Genomic DNA, 22119 nt, shown 5'->3' on the forward strand with positions numbered 1-22119 from the left:
CCTCACACATTATCAGATCTGGATCAAATTAACATTCTTGAACACAATCAATATCATTCTAATTCAGCCAGCCTATAGCAGCACATCTAGATATAAAAACCTCACACCTTATCAACCCTGTATCAATTAACATTCTTCATCACATTGCATTCCTCAACCTCCGGAATGCGCGCAGCTGGTCCCTCTGAAGGGAGGGGTGCGAGGGACTTGTCCAGACATGCCTATGTAGGCCGGATAGGGGCGTGTATGGGTGGGGCCGCCTGTCAACTCACAAAGGAAAGGGGCGTAACGTGGCGGAAAGGGGAGGGTTGACGTGAGGTGTTTTGGGCATTAAGGGGCGTGGCCACCTGTCAACATCAAATGAGAGGGCGGGGCTTGGGAGTTTGACGAAACATAGTGATGCTTCACTACTCACACATATAGTTAATTTATTTTTCCTGCTTAGTTAGTTGCTGAGATGTGCAGGATTTGTTTCTTCTTGTTTTGTCTGGAGTTAAGGCTGTGTATTATTTTGCTCTTTTTGGGCATGAAGCCAAGGTTTATATATTTTTCAGTTCTTTTTTTCTTAAAGGGGCTCTATCACTAGGAAAAGTCATTTTTAACTAATCACACCTTTGCATAGCCTTTAGAAAGTCTATTTCACACCTACCTTTTGTATGTAGATTGCCTCAGTGGTTTCTGAATAAGTCAGTTTATATTCATATGCTAATTAGACTAGTGCACGATTGATGGTGCACACCTCTCTCTGCTGTTTTCTATGGGAGACGGCTCCTGCTGCTGCTGATGACAGCTTACTGTTTGCCTCACACACATAGAAGATAATGGGAGAGAGGAGGCTGCTGGGAACTTCCTGAGCTGGCTGGAGGCTCATTAGCATATGAATAAAAACTGACTTATTCAGACACCACTGAAGCAATCTACATACAAAAGGTAAGTGTGGAATAGACTTTCTAAAGCCTATGCAAGCATGTGATTAGATAAAAATGACTTTTCCTAGTGATAGAGCCCCTTTAATAAACCTGTTGCTTGCATATTTTTTGTCCCTGTCTGACTGGTTGGGTTTTTACCACTGCTGCTACCGAGCTGCTCCACACATTTGGTTCTGGTAAAAGTAACAGGAGCATGAGATAGCGGGTGCCACCAATGTTCAGTGGTATAGCTCAATTCTGTAACATTTAAACAACAGCGCCACCTTATGTGTGACTAAAACCCATATGATTCTGTACGTCATCTGTTTGCTGTAACCAATAAGTGTATTGTAAAAGTGACCGTAGATTAAAGGCAAAAAATTATTTTCAAACATACATTGAACTTCATTGGCCTGTCTTATTATAAAGGGAAACTCCACCTTATAAGGGTGTATCCTTATGATGCTGAACATGGAAGTACAATTAAAAAAACTTTGACACGTATTGATATATTCATGATCAGATTTGGTATAATTTTTTAATTCATTGGTAAGTAGTTTTATATACTGCTTTATGCCATTACTGAAGTCATTTCCTTTCATGCATTTCATCCTGAATATATACCGTGGTAATTTACATTCATGCTAGTATTTCAATTTTAGCTTTCATTTATTGGTATTATTTTCATATAAACACTGAACAACTTTAAGCAATCCAAAAGTCCACTTCACAGGGTGTATCAGAGTTGTCCTTCTGCTTAATTTCCATTTGACAGATTTCCTCGTTGAGCCTTTTTTCACAATTGTCTGAATCTTGCAATATTGGCCTTGCATAGCTGAAAGAAATCAAATGTATACTTTTATATCAAATGGGTTGTCCAAGGTGTACTATTGATCATCAGTAGTATATTACAGGACAATCCCTTTAAGCAGTACAACTCTAGCCTTATGGAACACCCAAGTGAGCAAGTCAGACAGATTATCACAGAGGATGCTGGAAGGTGAAGAAGAAAGTTATTTTTTATAAAATGTAAAAGTAGCTCCATATTTTCTACATATACAGTGGGGCAAAAAAGTATTTAGTCAGTCACCAATAGTGCAAGTTCCACCACTTAAAAAGATGAGAGGCGTCTGTAATTTACATCATAGGTAGACCTCAACTATGAGAGACAAAATGAGAAAACAAATCCAGAAAATCACATTGTCTGATTTTGTAAGAATTTATTTGCAAATTATGGTGGAAAATAAGTATTTGGTCACCTACAAACAATCTAGATTTCTGGCTCTAATAGACCTGTAACTTCTTCTTTAAGAGTCTCCTCTTTCCTCCACTCATTACCTGTAGTAATGGCACCTGTTTAAACTTGTTATCAGTATAAAAAGACACCTGTGCACACCCTCAAACAGTCAGACTCCAAACTCCACTATGGTGAAGACCAAAGAGCTGGCAAAGGACACCAGAAACAAAATTGTAGCCCTGCACCAGGCTGGGAAGACTGAATCTGCAATAGGCAGCCAGCTTGGATTGAAGAAATCAACTGTGGGAGCAATAATTAGAAAATGGAAGACATACAAGACCACTGATAATCTCCCCCGATCTGGGGCTCCACGCAAAATCTCACCCCGTGGGGTCAAAATGATCACAAGAACGGTGATCAAAAATCCCAGAACCACGCGGGGGAACCTAGTGAATGAACTGCAGAGAGCTGGGACCAATGTAACAAAGCCTACCATCAGTAACACACTACGCCGCCAGGGACTCAGATCCTGCAGTGCCAGACGTGTCCCACTGCTTAAGCCAGTACATGTCCGGGCCCGTCTGAAGTTTGCTAGAGAGCATTTGGATGATCCAGAAGAGTATTGGGAGAATGTCCTATGGTCTGATGAAACCAAACTGGAACTGTTTGGTAGAAACACAACTTTTCGTGTTTGGAGGAAAAAGAATACTGAGTTGCATCCATCAAACACCATACCTACTGTAAAGCAAGGGGGTGGAAACATCATGCTTTGGGGCTGTTTCTCTGCAAAGGGGCCAGGACGACTGATCCAGGTACACGAAAGAATGAATGGGGCCATGTATCGTGAGATTTTGAGTGCAAACCTCCTTCCATCAGCAAGGGCATTGAAGATGAAACGTGGCTGGGTCTTTCAACATGACAATGATCCAAAGCAACGAAGGAGTGGCTTTGTAAGAAGCATTTCAAGGTCCTGGAGTGGCCTAGCCAGTCTCCAGATCTCAACCCTATAGAAAACCTTTGGAGGGAGTTGAAAGTCCGTGTTGCCAAGCGACAGCCCCAAAACATCACTGCTCTAGAGGAGATCTGCATGGAGGAATGGGCCAACATACCAACAACAGTGTGTGCCAACCTTGTGAAGACTTACAGAAAACATTTGACCTCTGTCATTGCCAACAAAGGATATATAACAAAGTATTGAGATGAAATTTTGTTACTGACCAAATACTTATTTTCCACCATAATTTGCAAATAAATTCTTACAACATCAGACAATGTGATTTTCTGGATTTGTTTTCTCATTTTGTCTCTCATAGTTGAGGTCTACCTATGATGTAAATTACAGACGCCTCTCATCTTTTTAAGTGGTGGAACTTGCACTATTGGTGACTGACTAAATACTTTTTTGCCCCACTGTATAAGCACTTTAACACTTGCATAACACGTGCTCATTCTGAGAACCAGTGGCAGAAACTGAAGCTCCTGGCCACCCATGCAAATTGTTTACCAGGACCCTTCAACTATCACACGGCTATTATGGTACAGCTTACGCTAGGTTCACACCTGCAACTGGGTTCCATTCTTTGGGTCCCCAAGCGGAAACCTAATCTGCTTAAAAAGCAGTTACCCGTGGAAACCCACGGACTCCATAGATTATAATGGGGTCTGCCAGGTTTCCACCAGAAAAATACAGAAAGAAGAGTCGTACTTGTAGGGCTTTTCTTTCCGCATTTTTCAAGTTTTTGCGTGGATGGAAACCTCAGACGTGAAGCAGGCACAGGTGTGGACCTAGCCTTACTGGAAGAAGGTCTTAGGCTTGGTTCAAATCTGCTTTCGGGGATTCTGTTCCCCTTTCCGCATGAAAAAATGCGGAGAGAAAAAAGCTGCAAACTACACTTTTCTCTAAGCATTTACGTACCCCATTATAGTCTATAGGGTCCGTGGGTTTCCTAAGGTAACCACTTTTTTATGCGGATTAGGTTTCCAAGCGGCCCCCCGAACAGAAACCCGAATACAGATGTGAATCAAGCCTTAGGCATTAGATGTGACTGTAACCTTTTTCAACTCTGTGGTTGCCTCAGCCATCTTTTTCGGTGTAGCCTGCTGGGGGAGCAGTATATCAACCAAGGACAGAAATAGACTTGACAGGCTGATCAGAAGGGCCAGCTCTGTCCTGGGGAGCCCCCTGGACCCAGTACAGGTGATGGGTGACAGAAAGATACTGTCCGTGGTGAGCGCTATCCGGGAGAACAAATCCCACCCTATGTATGATACCTTGACGGCACTTCACAGCACTGTAAGTGACAGTCTGCTTCACCCCAAGTGTGAGAAGGAGCGCTATTGGAGGTCCTTCCTCCCAACCGCGGTCAGGCTGTATAATCTACATCAGACCAAGTGAAGATCACTCCACACAGAGAACTAAATGATCCGGAAGTCTTCCTTCTTTTTCTCTTCTTTTCCGTAATATATTACTGTTTATTATCCTGTATCTGTATTACTATGCTGCTGTAACATACTGAAATTTCCCCACTGTGGGACTATTAAAGGATTATTTTATCTTATCTTAACCTCTACATTTCTGTTTGTTGTACGCCTGCTCTGGTATTTGGATTGTAGCTCATGCACATGTCCAGACAGGTATTGTGGATATTTATTACATTAAATATATAAGCTCCTGCTGTACTTCTTTATGCCTCTGATTTTGGACATTAAGCTATATATAGAGTTTCTTCAGTTGGTTTTATATTTTGCCTGTATTATTACATGCTGTATGACAAAGATTTACTCCCCTAGGAGGCATTGTTTATAAGGTTGGATAGAGTACTGTATGGTGGAACTATACAGTGGGTGACAGAGTGCCTAGCGCCCTCTATAGGCTTGCTTGACTGAGACTCTGTCTTCCTAATTACAACATGGAAGAGAGACTTGCACATTCTCAGTCAGCACCCTCTATTGGTGTGTATACTTGAGGCACTGGCATCCTAATTACATTATGGAAGTCAGATTTGCATAATCTTCCCATGTTCCTTTGCAGTGGAGCGCTCATGGCTTAATAAGACGCCACACACCTATATGGTGGTCTCTCCCTATGGAGTGACAATATCCCCTTAACTATGTCTAAGCCTGTCACCTCTGCCAGATCAGTCCTCTCTGTGCCAAGCTGACGAGATGCAAGTACATCAAAACAGCTGTCCTTGGCTGAGAAGACTGTATCTGGTATAATCCCAACATCATTGCAAACAAAGGCCTCTAAGAAGGTCGACATGATGTTAAAGGGAGCGCTCTCTATAGGCTTGCTTAACTGAGACTCTGTCTTCCTAATTACATCATGGAAGATAGACTTGCACATTCTCAGTCAGCGCCCTCTATTGGTGTGCATACTTGAGGCACTGGCATCCTAATTACATCATGGAAGTCAGATTTGCATATTCTTCCCATAGAAATTTATCCTAATAGTAAATTCAATTCAGCTTCCATATCATTACATGAAGAAAAAGTCAATATTTTCCTTTCTCAGGAATAAGCTCTCAAGCCATGTCAAGTAAAGTAATTATACCACAAGTGAAATGTACATAATATATTTTTACAATCTAGTGACTGTTCACACTAGCGTTTGGGGACTCCTTCTCCATTTCACTTAAAACATTCCATTTCAGGAACGTCCTCTTCACGCGTCTTCTTCCAACACTGGCGGTCAAACTTCTAGGCCTCAGGCAGAGCCGACTGCGCATGCCCACAGGCCATAAGAAAATGACTACTTACTGTGTAAGCGGCCATTTTTCTTGTGGCTGTGGGCATTTGCAGTTGGCTCTGCCCAAGGCCTAGAAGTTTGACCACCAGCACCGGAAGAAGACGCATGAAGAGACCGTTCCTGAAGAAGATGGAGGCACCGCTGGAGAGTTCTCTTACAGCATTGGGGACGCCCCCAATGCTGTTTGAGCGCTCAGGCCCGTCCCCAGTGCTGCGAGAGAACTCATTTGCATACTGACGAAAATCGGCATTTCTACCGAACGGCGGTGCAGAGAAGACACCTAAAGGTAAGAGAAGAATAGCCTTTCTTAAGGCTATTCCTACGTGTTAGTGAGAAAAATTTTTTGATTTTAATGGTAGAATCCCTTTAAAGAGGTTGGTGACTTTATACTAATATAGGCGGATATGTAAATTATTAAAGCGTAACTAAACTTTCAGACAACACTCCCGTACCCTCATTTTCTCATAATTTTGCACAGGCTCATACTCTGTACTCTGAGAAACAGGGATAGCGCTCAATACAGAGAAATAATAAAGAGATGCAAGGAATGAATAGAGATACAGCAAAGGAGACAAATGTGTTAATAAAGTATATTACAAAATGTATTAATGGCACAAATTCTTCCAGAAAATTAAAGTTGTCCGAAAGTTTAGTTACGCTTTTAGTAAGAAAAGTAAAATTGCTGTATAACAGTAACTGGAGGAAGGATGTAATATTAATGGTGACCTTGCTGCTCAAAACTATCAAAATTGAAGAATAAAAGACATACTTAGGACAGCATTCTATGTAATCATGTTGACAAGTGCACCTCATGCACGGAGGCATCGTCCAGGTTTCTCCCACTTTATACCTCTGTCCGTCCCTTAAACAGCCTGAAACAAAATGTAGAAACAAAAGTGTCATTGCCAGTGAACCGAACCCATTGTGTGGCCTTATTCTTTCAGGATATAAATAATACATTATTGTTTATCTATTGCCGAAACCTTGGTTATTTTTCTTTCAAGGTGAAGAAAATAAAAAGATCAGTGACCTTTGTAAATGGTAATTCCCAAAAATGATGTTTAATTTTTAACACACATTTCTGTATTAGGGTGCATTCACACTAAGTATATGCTGAGCTGATTCTGAACGTTAAAACACGTTCAGAATCAGCGCATACAAAGCAGATCCCATTCATTTCAATGGGAGCCGACATACGTGCGCTCCCCATAGAAATGAATGGGATGCTTTTTTCCCTGTTGGTCTCAATGTGATACTCATGTAATCTCTATTATTATTACAAAACTCATGCAATTTATATCATATAACCTCCATTTGCTAATGTTTAAAGTGAACCTGTTATGATATGAAGGGTTTAACATAGTACTATGTTTCAGTATCAGTCTCTTATTTATATAAAAATTAGTTTCTTTCTGTCTGTCTGTCTGTTCTTTATGTGCGACCAAACGACTGGACCGATCTTCACCAAATTTGGCACACAGATACATCAGGTGTCCAGGAAGGTTTTAGACTGTTGACTGTTTAGACTTAGTCTCAACTCTCTCAGATGTATTGTTCCTGAGATACAGTATTTCCAAAACAATTACCTGCATTAGTCAACACAAACCTGCAAGTCTTATACTCATATTCCAACGGCCATACACACAGTCACTTCACATGCAGACAGCATAACTGATATCCAAACTGAGATACACACGTCAGAGGATTAGATTAAAAACTCTGAACAGACAAATACACATCAGAGAATTAGATGCATAGCTCAGCATACACCATCATATATCTGAGGATTAGATTCACAGCTTTGCACACATCAGACGATTATATACACAGCTCAGCACATAGTATCACACATCAGAGGATTAGATACACAGCACTGCACACATCAGAGGATTAGATACAGAACTCAGCACACACCATCACACATCAGAGGATTAGATACACATCTCATCACACAGTATCACACATCAGAGAATTAGATACACAGCTCAGCACACACCATCATATATCAGAGGACAGTGGCGTAACTAGGAATGGCGGGGCCCCGTGGTGAACTCTTGACATGCCCCCCCCTTCCTGACCGACACCGAAGACCTTGACCGACCGACTACCCCCCACGCCGCATTCCTGTGCACTCTATTATGTCCCTCAGTGGCCCCTGCACACAGTATTACACCCCATTGTGGCCCCTGCACACGGGATTATGCCCCATAATGAACACCCATGAACAATTATTATACTCTGGGGTATTTTCAGACCCCAGAGTATAATAATCGGAGACCGAGGGGAGATAAAGACATAAAAAAAAGTTACTTACCTGTCTCCAGCTCCGCTGCAGTCTTTGGTGGTGTTGGCCATCTTTAATAATGCACGGATGTCACATGACATTTCATGCCCTCCCTCCATCTGCCCCCAGTTTCATGCACCCCTCATCTCTACCCCCATTTTCATGTCCTCCCCTCCATCTCTGCCCCTAGGTTACTGTTGCTCCTCAATTGCTCCACACCACACATACATACACACTCAGACACAGACACACACTCTCCATCCCTTCAGTACAATACAAAACAATACACAGAGCACCCCCTGACTACTATTAGACAGTCATTAGTAACAGCAATTGCAGGCAAGTCTGAATACAAACAATGTGTAGAGTACTGATCCAGCTACAGACACTGACCTCCCCCTAATACAAAGATAACAGGACACTGACCTGCCCCTCCTCCTCATACACAGATATCAGGACACTGTCCTCTCCCCTCCTCCACACCACTCATACATACACACACAGACACACACTCACATCCCCCCTCCCCCTCAGTACCTAGCACTACATCTCTCCTTCTCTTCATCTCTTCCAGGACTGCACGGGCTATAAAGAAACACCCACCTAGTCATGTGATGGCTGACGTCACACAAGGTCCTTCAGCTACAGGTCCTACAAGCTTTCCCCCGCTCTTATCGCAGTTACAACGGTTGTGACTAAATACTAGACGCCGTAAGGACCTAGTCCTTACGGTGTCTAGTATTTAGCCAGCTCAGTGTGAGCTGTCTATTTCCCATTACTGGTAAGGACCTTTTTTGCCCCCTAGTGGTCAGGTCCTTAACTGATATAGTATTTAGCCAGCTCACAGTGAATTGGCTAAATACCGTACTCCAGAGGGACCTGGTCCTTACGGCGTCTAGTATTTAGCTGGCTCAGTGTGAGCTGTCTATTTCCCATTACTGGTAAGGACCTTTTTGCCCCCTAGTGGTCGGGTCCTTAACTGAGATAGTATTTAGCCAGCTCACACTGAACTGGCTATTTACTATACTCCGTAAGGACCTTTTCCATCAGGTCCTTTCCAGTGATAGTATTTAGCCGTCTCACACTGAACTGGCTATTTACTTTACTCCGTAAGGACCTTTTCCACTTTTCATATACTTACAAGGTTTCATCCTGGCGAGGTCCTTTCCAGTGATAGTATTTAGCTGTCTCACACTGAACTGGCTATTTACTATACTCCGTAAGGACCTTTTCTATGTATCCTATACTTACAAGGTTTCATACCAGTGAGGTCCTTTCCAGTGATAGTATTTAGCTGTCTCACACTGAACTGGCTATTTACTATACTCCGTAAGGACCTTTTCTATGTATCCTATACTTACAAGGTTTCATACCAGTGAGGTCCTTTCCAGTGATAGTATTTAGCTGTCTCACACTGAACTGGCTATTTACTATACTCCGTAAGGACCTTTTCTATGTTTCATGTACTTACAAGGTTTCATACCAGTGAGGTCCTTTCCAGTGATAGTATTTAGCCGTCTCACACTGAACTGGCTATTTACTAAACTCCGTAAGGACCTTTTCCATCTTTCATGTACTTATAAGGTTTCATACCGGCGAGGTCCTTTCCAGTGATAGTATTTAGCCGTCTCACACTGAACTGGCTATTTACTATACTCCGTAAGGACCTTTTCCATCTTTCATGTACTTACAATGTTTCATACCGGTGAGGTCCTTTCCAGTGATAGTATTTAGCCGTCTCACACTGAACTGGCTATTTACTATACTCCGTAAGGACCTTTTCCATCTTTCATGTACTTATAAGGTTTCATACCGGCGAGGTCCTTTCCAGTGATAGTATTTAGCCATCTCACACTGAACTGGCTATTTACTATACTCCGTAAGGACCTTTTCCATGTATCCTATACTTACAAGGTTTCATGCTGGCGAGGTCCTTTCCAGTGATAGTATTTAGCTGTCTCACACTGAACTGGCTATTTACTATACTCCGTAAGGACCTTTTCTATGTATCCTATACTTACAAGGTTTCATACCAGTGAGGTCCTTTCCAGTGATAGTATTTAGCTGTCTCACACTGAACTGGCTATTTACTATACTCCGTAAGGACCTTTTCTATGTATCCTATACTTACAAGGTTTCATACCAGTGAGGTCCTTTCCAGTGATAGTATTTAGCTGTCTCACACTGAACTGGCTATTTACTATACTCCGTAAGGACCTTTTCCACCTTTCATATACTTACAAGGTTTCATCCTGGTGAGGTCTTTTCAGTGATAGTATTTAGCCGTCTCACACTGAACTGGCTATTTACTATACTCCGTAAGGACCTTTTCTATGTTTCATGTACTTACAAGGTTTCATACTGGTGAGGTCCTTTGTAGTGATAGTATTTAGCCATCTCACACTGAACTGGCTATTTACTATACTCCGTTAGGACCTTTTCCACTTTTCATATACTTACAAGGTTTCATACTGGTGAGGTCCTTTCCAGTGATAGTATTTAGCTGTCTCACACTGAACTGGCTATTTACTATACTCCGTAAGGACCTTTTCCATCTTTCATGTACTTACAAGGTTTCATCCTGGTGAGGTCCTTTCCAGTGATAGTATTTAGCCGTCTCACACTGAACTGGCTATTTACTATACTCCGTAAGGACCTTTTCTATGTATCATATACTTACAAGGTTTTGTACTGGTGAGGTCCTTTCCAGTGATAGTATTAGCTGTCTCACACTGAACTGGCTATTTACTATACTCCGTAAGGACCTTTTCTATGTATCCTATACTTACAAGGTTTCATACCAGTGAGGTCCTTTCCAGTGATAGTATTTAGCTGTCTCACACTTAACTGGCTATTTACTATACTCCGTAAGGACCTTTTCTATGTATCCTATACTTACAAGGTTTCATACCAGTGAGGTCCTTTCCAGTGATAGTATTTAGCTGTCTCACACTGAACTGGCTATTTACTATACTCCGTAAGGACCTTTTCTATGTATCCTATACTTACAAGGTTTCATACCAGTGAGGTCCTTTCCAGTGATAGTATTTAGCTGTCTCACACTGAACTGGCTATTTACTATACTCCGTAAGGACCTTTTCTATGTTTCATGTACTTACAAGGTTTCATACCGGTGAGGTCCTTTCCAGTGATAGTATTTAGCCGTCTCACACTGAACTGGCTATTTACTATACTCCGTAAGGACCTTTTCCATCTTTCATGTACTTATAAGGTTTCATACCGGCGAGGTCCTTTCCAGTGATAGTATTTAGCCGTCTCACACTGAACTGGCTATTTACTATACTCCGTAAGGAACTTTTCCATGTATCCTATACTTACAAGGTTTCATCCTGGTGAGGTCCTTTCCAGTGATAGTATTTAGCTGTCTCACACTGAACTGGCTATTTACTATACTCCGTAAGGACCTTTTCTTATGTCCCACACTGTATCCATGTATCATATACTGTACTTAGGAGGTGTCAGATGGTATAAGATAGTATATAGTCAGTGTATGAAGAGATCTGTGAGGAAAGAGAACATGTTGTATTGTTTGACGGTCCGCGACCCGGATATGTGAATCCCCTCGTTGAATGTAAGGTTGCGATGTGATGACATGGCCATTATTCAGTGTGGTGTGAATGTAGGCTTATAATATGAGTACTGTATACTGCTTATATATAGTAGATAACCGCTGTATTACCCAGAAGCCGCACGGCTTGTAACATCGGCAGCAGTTTTGTGAGTGAAGTCACTGTTTTTTGGTAATATCCAGTATTCACTATACAATTGTATAGTAAACTGTGCTGAATGTATCTTAGGGCGGGTGCACACTTGTGCCCGCTCTCTGCTTTGCAGCTTTCCGTCCACTGCCCGAGAAACTGGACAGGAGAAGAAAACTGGGTTTGCAAAAGTGTCCGCCCGTGAGCGTCTTCTGGTCTCCGTGGCTAAACAATTTTTTTTTTAACTGGACACAAAGTCGGACATGCAGGACTTTGTGTCTGGTTAAAAAAAGAAACGGTTTCGCCGTGGAGATCAGTAGACGGACGCTCACCAGCGGACACTGAATTCCGGGGCACAAGACGGAAACTCACAAAGCAGAGACCGGGCGCAAGTGTGGAGCCGCCCTTAGATCAGTCCTATTTTGTGTGGCCTCAGCCTAGAGTTACATGAAGGTATAAATTAAAGGGTTTATTGGGACTATGATATTGATTGCTTCGGTCTCTTCTCTACTTACCAAGCACAGCGCCATACACTGTACAGATGCCGTGCTGAGTATTACAGCTCATCCCCATTCATTTCAGTTAGATTGAACTACAGCATGGCCGTGTGACGTACAGATTCTACCTGAGTAGAAGTGGAGCTCAACAGCATATTCCTAGAATACTCCGTTAGGCTAAGGCCCCACGCTGCGGAAACACAGCTTTATTTGTTGCAGTATTTTGCGACCGTGATTTTGCGGCCGCAAAATAGCGCCGCGTATACGATCCTGGCTCCCATTGAAATCAATGGGAGCGTATACGGCCCGCAAAAGCTCACACGCCGTATACGTGCCACATCACGCGGCACTTTACTCCGTGTGAACTCACCCTTAGGCCGGCTTCACACAGACATTACAGTATGAGACACTGAAGCTGCGAGGAATCAGAGACTCCTAACATCATAAACAACTGTACTGCTGACAACCAAATGTGTCCATGTGAAGCCGGCCTTAGGGTGCCATTACACGTGTGGTCTTTATTCACATTAGCGCATGTGCTGTTGTTTCTACTCTGATCAAAAACCCACCTGTGTAATAGCAGCTCTAGGGCGGGTTCAGGCTGCCCTTGTTAATGTCCGGTTATGAATGACAGCAACGAACATTAACTGTATCAGAGAAATGGACAGAAACAGTCAGTGACCATTCCCATTAACACTAATGTAAACAACATGATGGACGCTGTCTCCCGTCTGTCCTCCGTCTCCCGTCTGTCCTCCGTCTCCCCCCGTCCTCCGTCTTCCATCATTTATGTTGAGTTTTCTGACTGAAGAATAAGTTGCACGCACCGGATATTTTCCTTCCTTTACAAAAATAATGGAAGAAACACAAGAGACAGAAAAAGAGAGACAGAAGACGGCGTCCTTAATGGGGGTTTTGTAACATTCTAGTCAATGGGAACAGACGCAGGAGGATGAGGAGGCTCCATCTATGTCTGTTGCTCTCATCCTACGACAGATGACAGTAACAGACATGTATAACAGTAGTGTGAACGTAACCTTACTTCATCATGTTCTAGGTCTTCCACTACTGTATGCAGAGATCTTGTTGTGCCTTGATGGGTCAGAGTCGTTTTGGTGAAACAAGGGGGAAGGGGGGGGGGGGGGGGGGGGGGGGGGGGGGGGAGTGCGGAGTGGTTAAGTTATGGCTAATTGGTGGATTTCTTACTATTAAAGTTATGACACTCAGAAAACACTATTTACACTTTTATTTTTATTAAATTTTATTTTTAAAGGGATCCTATCATTCAAATGCATTTTTTTTATGACTAACACGTCGGAATAGCCTTAAGAAAAGCTATTCTTCTCCTACGTTTCCTTGTCTTCTTCGCGCCGCCGTTCGTCTGAAATCCCGTTTTTTGTCTGTATGCAAATTAGTTCTCTCGCAGCACTGGGGGCGGGCCCCAGCGCTCAAACAGCACTGGGGGTGTCCCCAATGCTGCGAGAGAGCTCTCTCCAGCTTTGCCTCCATTTTCATCAGCAACGCCCTCTTCATCTTCTTCTGGTGCACGGTGGGTCAAAATTCAACGCATGCGCAAGTCGGCTTTGCCAGCGGGCCTCGGCCATTTTTTTGTGGCCGCTTACGCGAGCAGGCGCAGTACACTCAGTTCTATGGAGCTCTTACTGTTCCTGCTTGTGTAAGCTGCCACAAAAAAAGGGCCACCCTCATGTGATGTTGGCTCTGCCCGAGGCCCACTGGTAGAGCAGAGTTGCGCACGTGTTGAATTTTGACCCACCGCGCACCGAAAGAAGATGAAGAAGCCGTTGCAGATGAAGATGGAGGCAGCACTGCAGAGAGTTCTCTAGCAGCATTAGGGCCGACCCCAGTGCTGTCTGAGCGCTGGGGCCCGCCCCCAGTACTGCAAGAGAACTCATTTGCATACCGACAAAAAACAGGATTTCAGGCGAACGGCGGCGCGGAGAAGACAACGAAACGTAGGAAACAAATAGCCTTTCTTAAAGGGATCCTATCATTTAAACACTTTTTTTTTCTAGTTGACACGTCAGAATAGCCTTAAGAAAGGCTATTCGTCTCCTACCTTTATCAGTCGTCTCCGGCCTGCCGTTCGGTAGAAATACCAGGTTTTTACTGGTATGCAAATGAGTTCTTTCGCAGCACTGGGGGCAGGCCCCAGCGCTCAGACAGCACTGTGGACGTCCCCAATGTTGCCAGAGAACTCTCTCCAGCGACACCTCCATCTTCAACAGCAACAACCTCTTCTACGTCTTCTTCCGGCTGGGGTCACACTCCGGCGCCTGCGCAGTCTGCTCTGCCATTGGGACGCAGGCAAGAGCCGAGTGCACAGGCTGGCCGGCGGCCATTATTTTGGAGGCCGCTATGCGCGCATGTACAGTACGCTCCTGTAGTTGTATGGAAAACAGGAGCTTACTGCGTATGCGTGCGTAGCGGCCTCCAAAAAAATAGCTGCCAGCCGGCCTGTGCACTCTGCTCTTGCCTGCGTCCCAATGGCAGAACCGACTTCACAGGCGCCGGAGTGTGACCCAAGAGAAGACGCAGAAGAGGCGGTTGCTGTTGAAGATGGAGGCGTCGCTGCAGAGAGCTCTCTGGCAACATTGGGGACTCCCCAAGTGCTGTCTGAGCGCTGCTGCGAAAGAACTCATTTGCATCCCGGTAAAAAACTGTATTTCTACCGAATGGCGGGCTGGAGACGACGGATAAAGGTAGGAGACGAATAGCCTTTCTTAAGGCTATTCTGACGTGTCAGCTAGAAAAAAAAAGTGTTTAAATGATAGTATCCCTTTAAGGCTATTCCGACGTGTTAGTCATAAAAAAATGTGTTTGAATGATAGGATCCCTAATTGTACCCCTTCCCGACATCCGTAATAGTACATGTCGGACCTTTAAAGATGGCGGACATCCTAGCCACTGGGTCTTCACAGTATTGTATAATGGAGACCCGATACTAATGAGTGCAGCTATAACTACATCCAGGTATATCCCACTGTCCCCCATGTCCCTCCAGTGTACCCCACATTACTAGCAAGCACCACACTATCCCCCATGTCCCTCCAGTGTACCCCACATTACTAACAAGCACCACACTATCCCCCATGTCCCTCCAGTGTACCCCACATTACTAACAAGCACCACACTATCCCCCATGTCCCTCCAGTGTACCCCACATTACTAACAAGCACCGCACTATCCCCCTAAGTCCCTCCAGTGTACCCCACATTACTAACAAGCACCGCACTGTCCTCCATCTCCCTCCAGTGTACCCCATATTACTAACAAGCACCGCACTGTCCTCCATGTCCCTCCAGTTTGCCCCCACACTGTTACTATCCCCCATGAACCTTAAAGAGCAGCCATTCCATTAACACTGGTGTGCAAAACACCCAAACTCTTATCACCCCTGTGCATGATGCCCACGGGGAGGGGTTACCTTGTGGTGACCAGATAGCTCCTATAAGCCTACCCCCGCAATGCTAGCATTTCACCAATATCCATATATTTCCTGTGCACCCCCTCACAAGCATTCTACAGCTCTCTAGTGCACCCCCATAGGGTTAAGCACTCCACAGCTCAGAGCCCCCAAACAAGTTTCCCACAGCTCCCCATGTGTCTATTAAGGCTGAAGCCCAACGTGGCAGAAACACCACAGCAAAAACCGCAGCGTTTACAGTCCCTGCAAAGTGGATAAGAGTCTAGCGAATCCCATCCACAAATATCAGAAAATACCTGGGGAGTTTATGGACGTTGCAGCACATGGAAACTATATCTATAGAAACGCTGGCAGACTCCCTATAAGTAAATCGAAAGTGGAAAGTCCGCAGAGGAAAACTGCGCATTTTATGGCGCTGTGGGAAGATCGCAATGTGTTTCCACAGAGGTTTTTCCTGCAGGGCTTTTTGGCTGTGGCCCCCTATGTGGGGCTTTAACCTAAAGTACATTGTCAATCACCTCTGCACCGCCAATGGAGGAGTTTCTTTGCGCCTCTTATGCAAACCTTAGGCCGGGTTCACATGGGGTATTTTGGACCGGAACCTGAGGCGGAGGCTGCCTCAGGTTTCGGTACAAAATACGGGTAGCCATAACTGGATGTCGGTGCAGTGAACTCCGCTCCATATTAGGTCCAAATGAATGGGCCTAGTCGGGAGGACGGAGTGTTTTCAGGCGGATGTTGCGAGGTGACTCGGCCTGAAGAATGAGCATGTCCGTTCTTTTTTCCGGGAGCTGGAACAAACGGCTCTCAGAAAAAAGAACAGACCGGCTCCTATTCGTTTCAATGGTAGCTGTCTGTATGGTCAGGAGGCGGATATGGCCTCAAAATATTACCCTAAATCCACCAAGCATCAACCATAGCTTGTCATCTCCTAAAGTAACACAGCTCTAAATCCTCCCCCCAATTCACCAGGCACCCCACACCTCCCCCCACCCCCACAGTCAATTGTGTACCTCACATCCACCCCCCACAGTACACCCTACATCTCTCCTCCTACAGAACACCATGCACCCATCATCTCCCCCCTAGTCCACCGTGCACCCCACATCTCTCCTCCAACACTACACCCTGCCTCCCACATCTGTCCCCCCACACCCCACATCTGTCCCCCCCACACCCTGCACCCCACATCTGTCCTCCCCACACCCTGCACCCCACATCTGTCCCACTCACACCCTGCACCCCACATCTGTCCCCCCCACACCCTGCACCCCACATCTGTCCCACCCACACTACACCCTGCACCCCACATCTGTCCCACCCACACCCCACATCTGTCCCACCCACATCCTGCACCCCACATCTGTCCCCCACACCCTGCACCCCACATCTGTCCCCCCCACACCCTGCACCCCACATCTGTCCCCCCCACACCTGTCCCACCCACACCCTGCACCCCACATCTGTCCCCCCTGCACCCCACATCTGTCCCCCCCCCACACTACACCCTGCACCCCACATCTGTCCCCCCCTCACATCTGTCCCCCCCACCTGCACCCCACATCTGTCCCCCCCACACCCTGCACCCCACATCTGTCCCCCAAACACCCTGCACCCCACATCTGTCCCCCACACCCTGCACCCCACATCTGTCCCCCCCACACCCTGCACCCCACATCTGTCCCCCCCACACCCTGCACCCCACATCTGTCCCACCCACACCCTGCACCCCACATCTGTCCCACCCACACCCTGCACCCCACATCTGTCCCCCCCACACTACACCCTGCACTCCACATCTGTCCCCCCCCACATCTGTCCCCCAAACACCCTGCACCCCACATCTGTCCCCCCCACACCCCACATCTGTCCCCCCACACCCTGCACCCCACATCTGTCCCCCCCACACCCTGCACCCCACCATCTGTCCCCCCACACTACACCCTGCACCCCACATCTCTCCCCCACACTACACCCTGCACTCCACACTACACCCTGCCCCCTCATCTTTCCCCCCAAATCTCTCCCCCTCTACACTACTCCCTGCAGTCCACCTACTGTATCTTCCCCCCTCACTACACCCTGCACCTCACAGCAGCTCTCCATGTTGCTCCACTACACAGGATACAGTGGAAGGTCCTGCTTACAAGTAAAGACACGCCTATCCGGTCATGTGACCTTGTGACGTCAGAAGGTCCTTACGGTGTCTAGTATTTAGCCTTTACCCAGTTACAACAGTTTGTCTGTGATAAGAGTGGGGATAGCAGGGGTAGTTGTCACCGGGCCCCTAATGTTCCGGGCCCTGTGGCAGCTGCCTCTGCTGCTATGGTGGTAGTTACGCCACTGTCAGAGGATTAGATTCACAGCTCAGCACACATCAGACGATTATATACACAGCTCAGCACATAGTATCACACATCAGAGGAATAGATACACAGCTCAGCACACACCATCACACATCAGAGCTTTACTCTAAGTCTTCATAACAACCCAGCCATTTTTCATCACAGCTGTAGGTCAGCTTTATAGGGACAGGGCCCTGTTGATGACACTGTTACACAAGTTCACATTGACACAGCTTTACTCCAGGTATCCATAACAACCAATCTCAGGTTTTTCACTCATATCCAATCTGAAATACACTTGATCACGTGATGCTTATGGACCAATGGAAACTTGCAGGTTCTTCAGTCTTCATATACTTACAGCTTTACCTGTAAAGGTTTTCATAGCAACCAACTGATTCTTATGAGGCCATTACTCAAGCAAAAGATGAAATATACGTATACGTAATATGCATAGCCAGGTCCTTCTACTTGTAGCCTATAAAAATATCTTTACCTAAATGGTATGTCATAAGAGAATACTCTGCTAAGGTGATAACTATATACAGTAACAATTTTTAACAGTACTTTAGTATTTCAGTGTAGTGTATATCTCTGTTACTCCACATAGTCCATGTACCTGCTATACCTTCATATAGCCTTGTATACCTCCTCTCAGCATTAAAGCAATGAACAAACAAAACAAGTATTCACATGGATTGTTTCATGTGTAATGCCAAATAGCAAGATTTGCTTAAACGCTAATTTGTAACTAAATAGCAATGGTCCTGATACACCAGAACTCTATACCATATTAGAGCAATACACATAGTACACCACTAATAGAAATTATATGGCATTTACTAATCTCATCTTATATTTAGACATTGTATACTTAGTCTAGACAGTCTGAAAATGTGTTGGATTTATCACAGTGGCTGATGCCGGATAATAAATGTTGTTACATCTTTACACTATCTAGGCTAAGTTTATACCACCTACTAGTTGACTTACTTTGTACCAGAATGTTGCACCAAATTTTGGCACACATTAGCTCATCTTAAGCCATGTGCCATCTATTAAGTGAGTGCTTTCAACCTGTGGTACGCGTGCCTCAGGGTATACGGCCTGCTGTCCCTGGGCGTACGCACTGTGGCTGGGAACCAATACCCTGAGGTATTGGTTCCCAGTAGAGAGGAAGCATGGAGCAGGGCGGTAATGAGTGTGAGGGTCATTATATTACATGTGGGGGCACTAAGAGGGCCATAAGATAACTGTTGATAGAGGTTCCAAACAAAGCCATATTTTGTTAACATTTATAAGTGATCACTACTTTGGGGGTACTCAGGTGGGAGTTGGTTGAGAAACTTCATTTGTTAGTTGAGAAATTTCATAAAAATTCTTATATATAAAATAGGTAATTTTCTGCTGATACTTTCCCTTTAAAGATCTTGCCACACAAACAGTAAGTCACTAGGTTTACACTAACGTTCAGTTTTTCATCCTCCGGGTGTGCTTGGGGACCCCTGGACCCAGTGGCGTAACTAGGAATGGCCCGTGGCGAACTTTTGACATGCCCCCCCCCCCTGACTGACACCGACGCCGAAGACCTCGACCGACCCCCTCCTCCACATTCCTGCGCGCTCTATTACTTCCCTTAGTGGCCCCTGCACACAGTATTATGCCCCTCAGTGGCCCCTGCACACAGTATTATGTCCCTTAGTGGCCCCTGCACACAGTATTATGCCCCACTGTGGACACCCATAAATAATTATTATACTCTGGGGTCTTGTCAGACCCCAGAGTATAATAATCGGAGACCTGGGGGAATAAAAACATAAAAAACTACTGTTTCTTACCTGTCCCCTGGCTCCTATGCTGTCAGCCTTCTTCAATGACGTCGGACGTCACATGACGCGGAAAGCAGGCCGTGGTCATGGGACATCAGAGACGTCAGACAACTAGGCCTGAGCTGAGGCCTGCCTGGATCGTGGAGAGGTAAGTAACAGTGCTTTTTATGTTTCTTACCTCTCCTGGGCCTCTGATCATTATACTTGGGGGTCTGCAAAGACCCCCGAGTATAATGATAGTCTTTGTGGGGCCTGCGGTGTCACTTACTGATCCCGGCCAAGCCAGGATCGGTAAGTAAATAGGGCCCGCTACCGGCTGGAGTGATTCCAGCGGTAACGGCCTATCAAAAAAAAAAAAAAAAAACGCAGCGGTAGCGGCTGTCACCGGGCCCCCTAATGTCCCGGGCCCTGTTGCAGCCGCTTCCACTGCTACCACGGTAGTTACGCCCCTGCCTGGACCCTACAGACCAGGGGTCAGCAACCTTTCACACTCCAGCTGCTGTGAGACTCCCAACATGCTCCATTAACTTCCATGGGAGTTGCAAGAACAGCGGAGCAAGTATGCATGCTGGGAGTTGTAGTTTTATGATATCTGGAGTGCTGAAGGTTGCCTACTCCTGCCGAGTTTCTGCCCGGGTTCAGCTGACGGAGTCTCATATGGAGACTCAAACACTCGTGTGAACCTAACGTTAGTAGAATATAGAAGGATCTTAGCTTGCAGGTGATAACTTATGAGTGTTCTCCTCAGCATTTAGTAAATTAATAGAAGATATTGTACATTACCTAAATAACAGGTCGCAAGCATCAACAATATGTTCAGTAAATTATTGCAACTAAGTGACAAGATATTAAACGTATATTACACAATATGGTCATTTTACAGTTATAGAATTAAAACCAGGCAGGAGATATTTCTTAACTCACCATTATTGCGTTGACCATATACTGCATGCGTATGAGCATTAAAACTCATTCTCCTATGGTACTCCAGTACACACTGAGCACTACATAAAGTTATTATGGTCACTGCCACCAGAATACGCAGCAAGTACACCTGTAGATAGTAACAAGTACACAACACAGATTAAGATCATACTTCACACTTCTCCCCAATTTTTTGATCAATCAACAAAAACACTCCAGCTAGGAGAGGATGTAGTGACGCAACTATATATTATGCTGATTGTACAGTGATATATATATATATATATATATATACATACATACATGCTATTCAGAGAGGAGTGCCTCTATTTACAGGAAAATCCTTAATTTTTATTTTACGTATCGATCCTCCATCATGAAGGAACTTTCTCTTAAACCCTTTAGGATTTTTGTTCTGTTCTGAGATCCGCAAATCATGTCTATCCAAATTCAGCAATATCACCTCTTTACATGTGTCCTGACCTTGATATATGGATGTCTCTGCTACAGAGCTCTTCTGACAGATTGCAGAGTAATGGACGTAATACATGGAGTGTGATAGGTGTGGATGCTGGAACCCCCACAATCTCTAAAAATGGTTTTCTCATCTGTAATAATAACTGTATCTGTGCTGAATTATAGCCAGTACAGGTCCCTACTTATGGTGGTTGTCATGTAGACGATGCTCTAATGTAACATACAGGATAAGAGTAGGAGAACAAATGCATGTTATAATAAAGCATCAGATCAGACTTACCATAGCTGCTGCCCGTATTACTGCCAAGCTCAATGCCCAGGTATTCTTGTCATCCCATTAATTTATATACTGGCTGGTGTCCATGTGACTCTACCCTACAATGTTATGCAAACACAGTTCTGAATCCTTCGGATACTTTATTGGCGAGCTGCATTTTGAAAGACTAAGGAATATGTGCAGAAAGTTTTAAGAGACGGCTCAGTAAATAGGTTGCGATATGGCCAGTTACTGCCATCCCTGCATAACTAGCGTCAAGTATTTTCGGGACCATCTCTTAATGGCAATGTAAATTGTCTACATAGTGTGACTGTACCAGAGAAATAAGTTTTAGCCTGCCCACTTGTTTGACTCTCATCGGCAGACCCAGGCCATTTTACAGTAGCATAAAGTCCTGACACCATGGAGAGCACCTTGTATACTGCTGAC

At 44.9% G+C, this 22119-nt stretch overlaps 1 protein-coding gene across 1 annotated transcript; it reads right to left on the reverse strand.

Moving 5' to 3' along the window:
- Positions 1–1613: 1613 nt before the first annotated feature.
- LOC142219196 (beta-microseminoprotein-like) lies at positions 1614–21374 on the reverse strand. The gene is made up of 4 exons (XM_075288148.1): positions 21297–21374; positions 20937–21066; positions 6663–6765; positions 1614–1743 (listed from the first exon to the last, which is right to left on the reverse strand). Exons 1-4 carry the CDS (start codon positions 21372–21374, stop codon positions 1614–1616), a joined length of 441 nt encoding a protein of 146 aa, XP_075144249.1.
- Between the last annotated feature and the right edge of the window lie 745 nt (positions 21375–22119).

This window comes from Leptodactylus fuscus, chromosome 10, assembly GCF_031893055.1.
Source record: "Leptodactylus fuscus isolate aLepFus1 chromosome 10, aLepFus1.hap2, whole genome shotgun sequence".
NCBI classification, from domain to species: Eukaryota; Metazoa; Chordata; class Amphibia; order Anura; family Leptodactylidae; genus Leptodactylus; species Leptodactylus fuscus.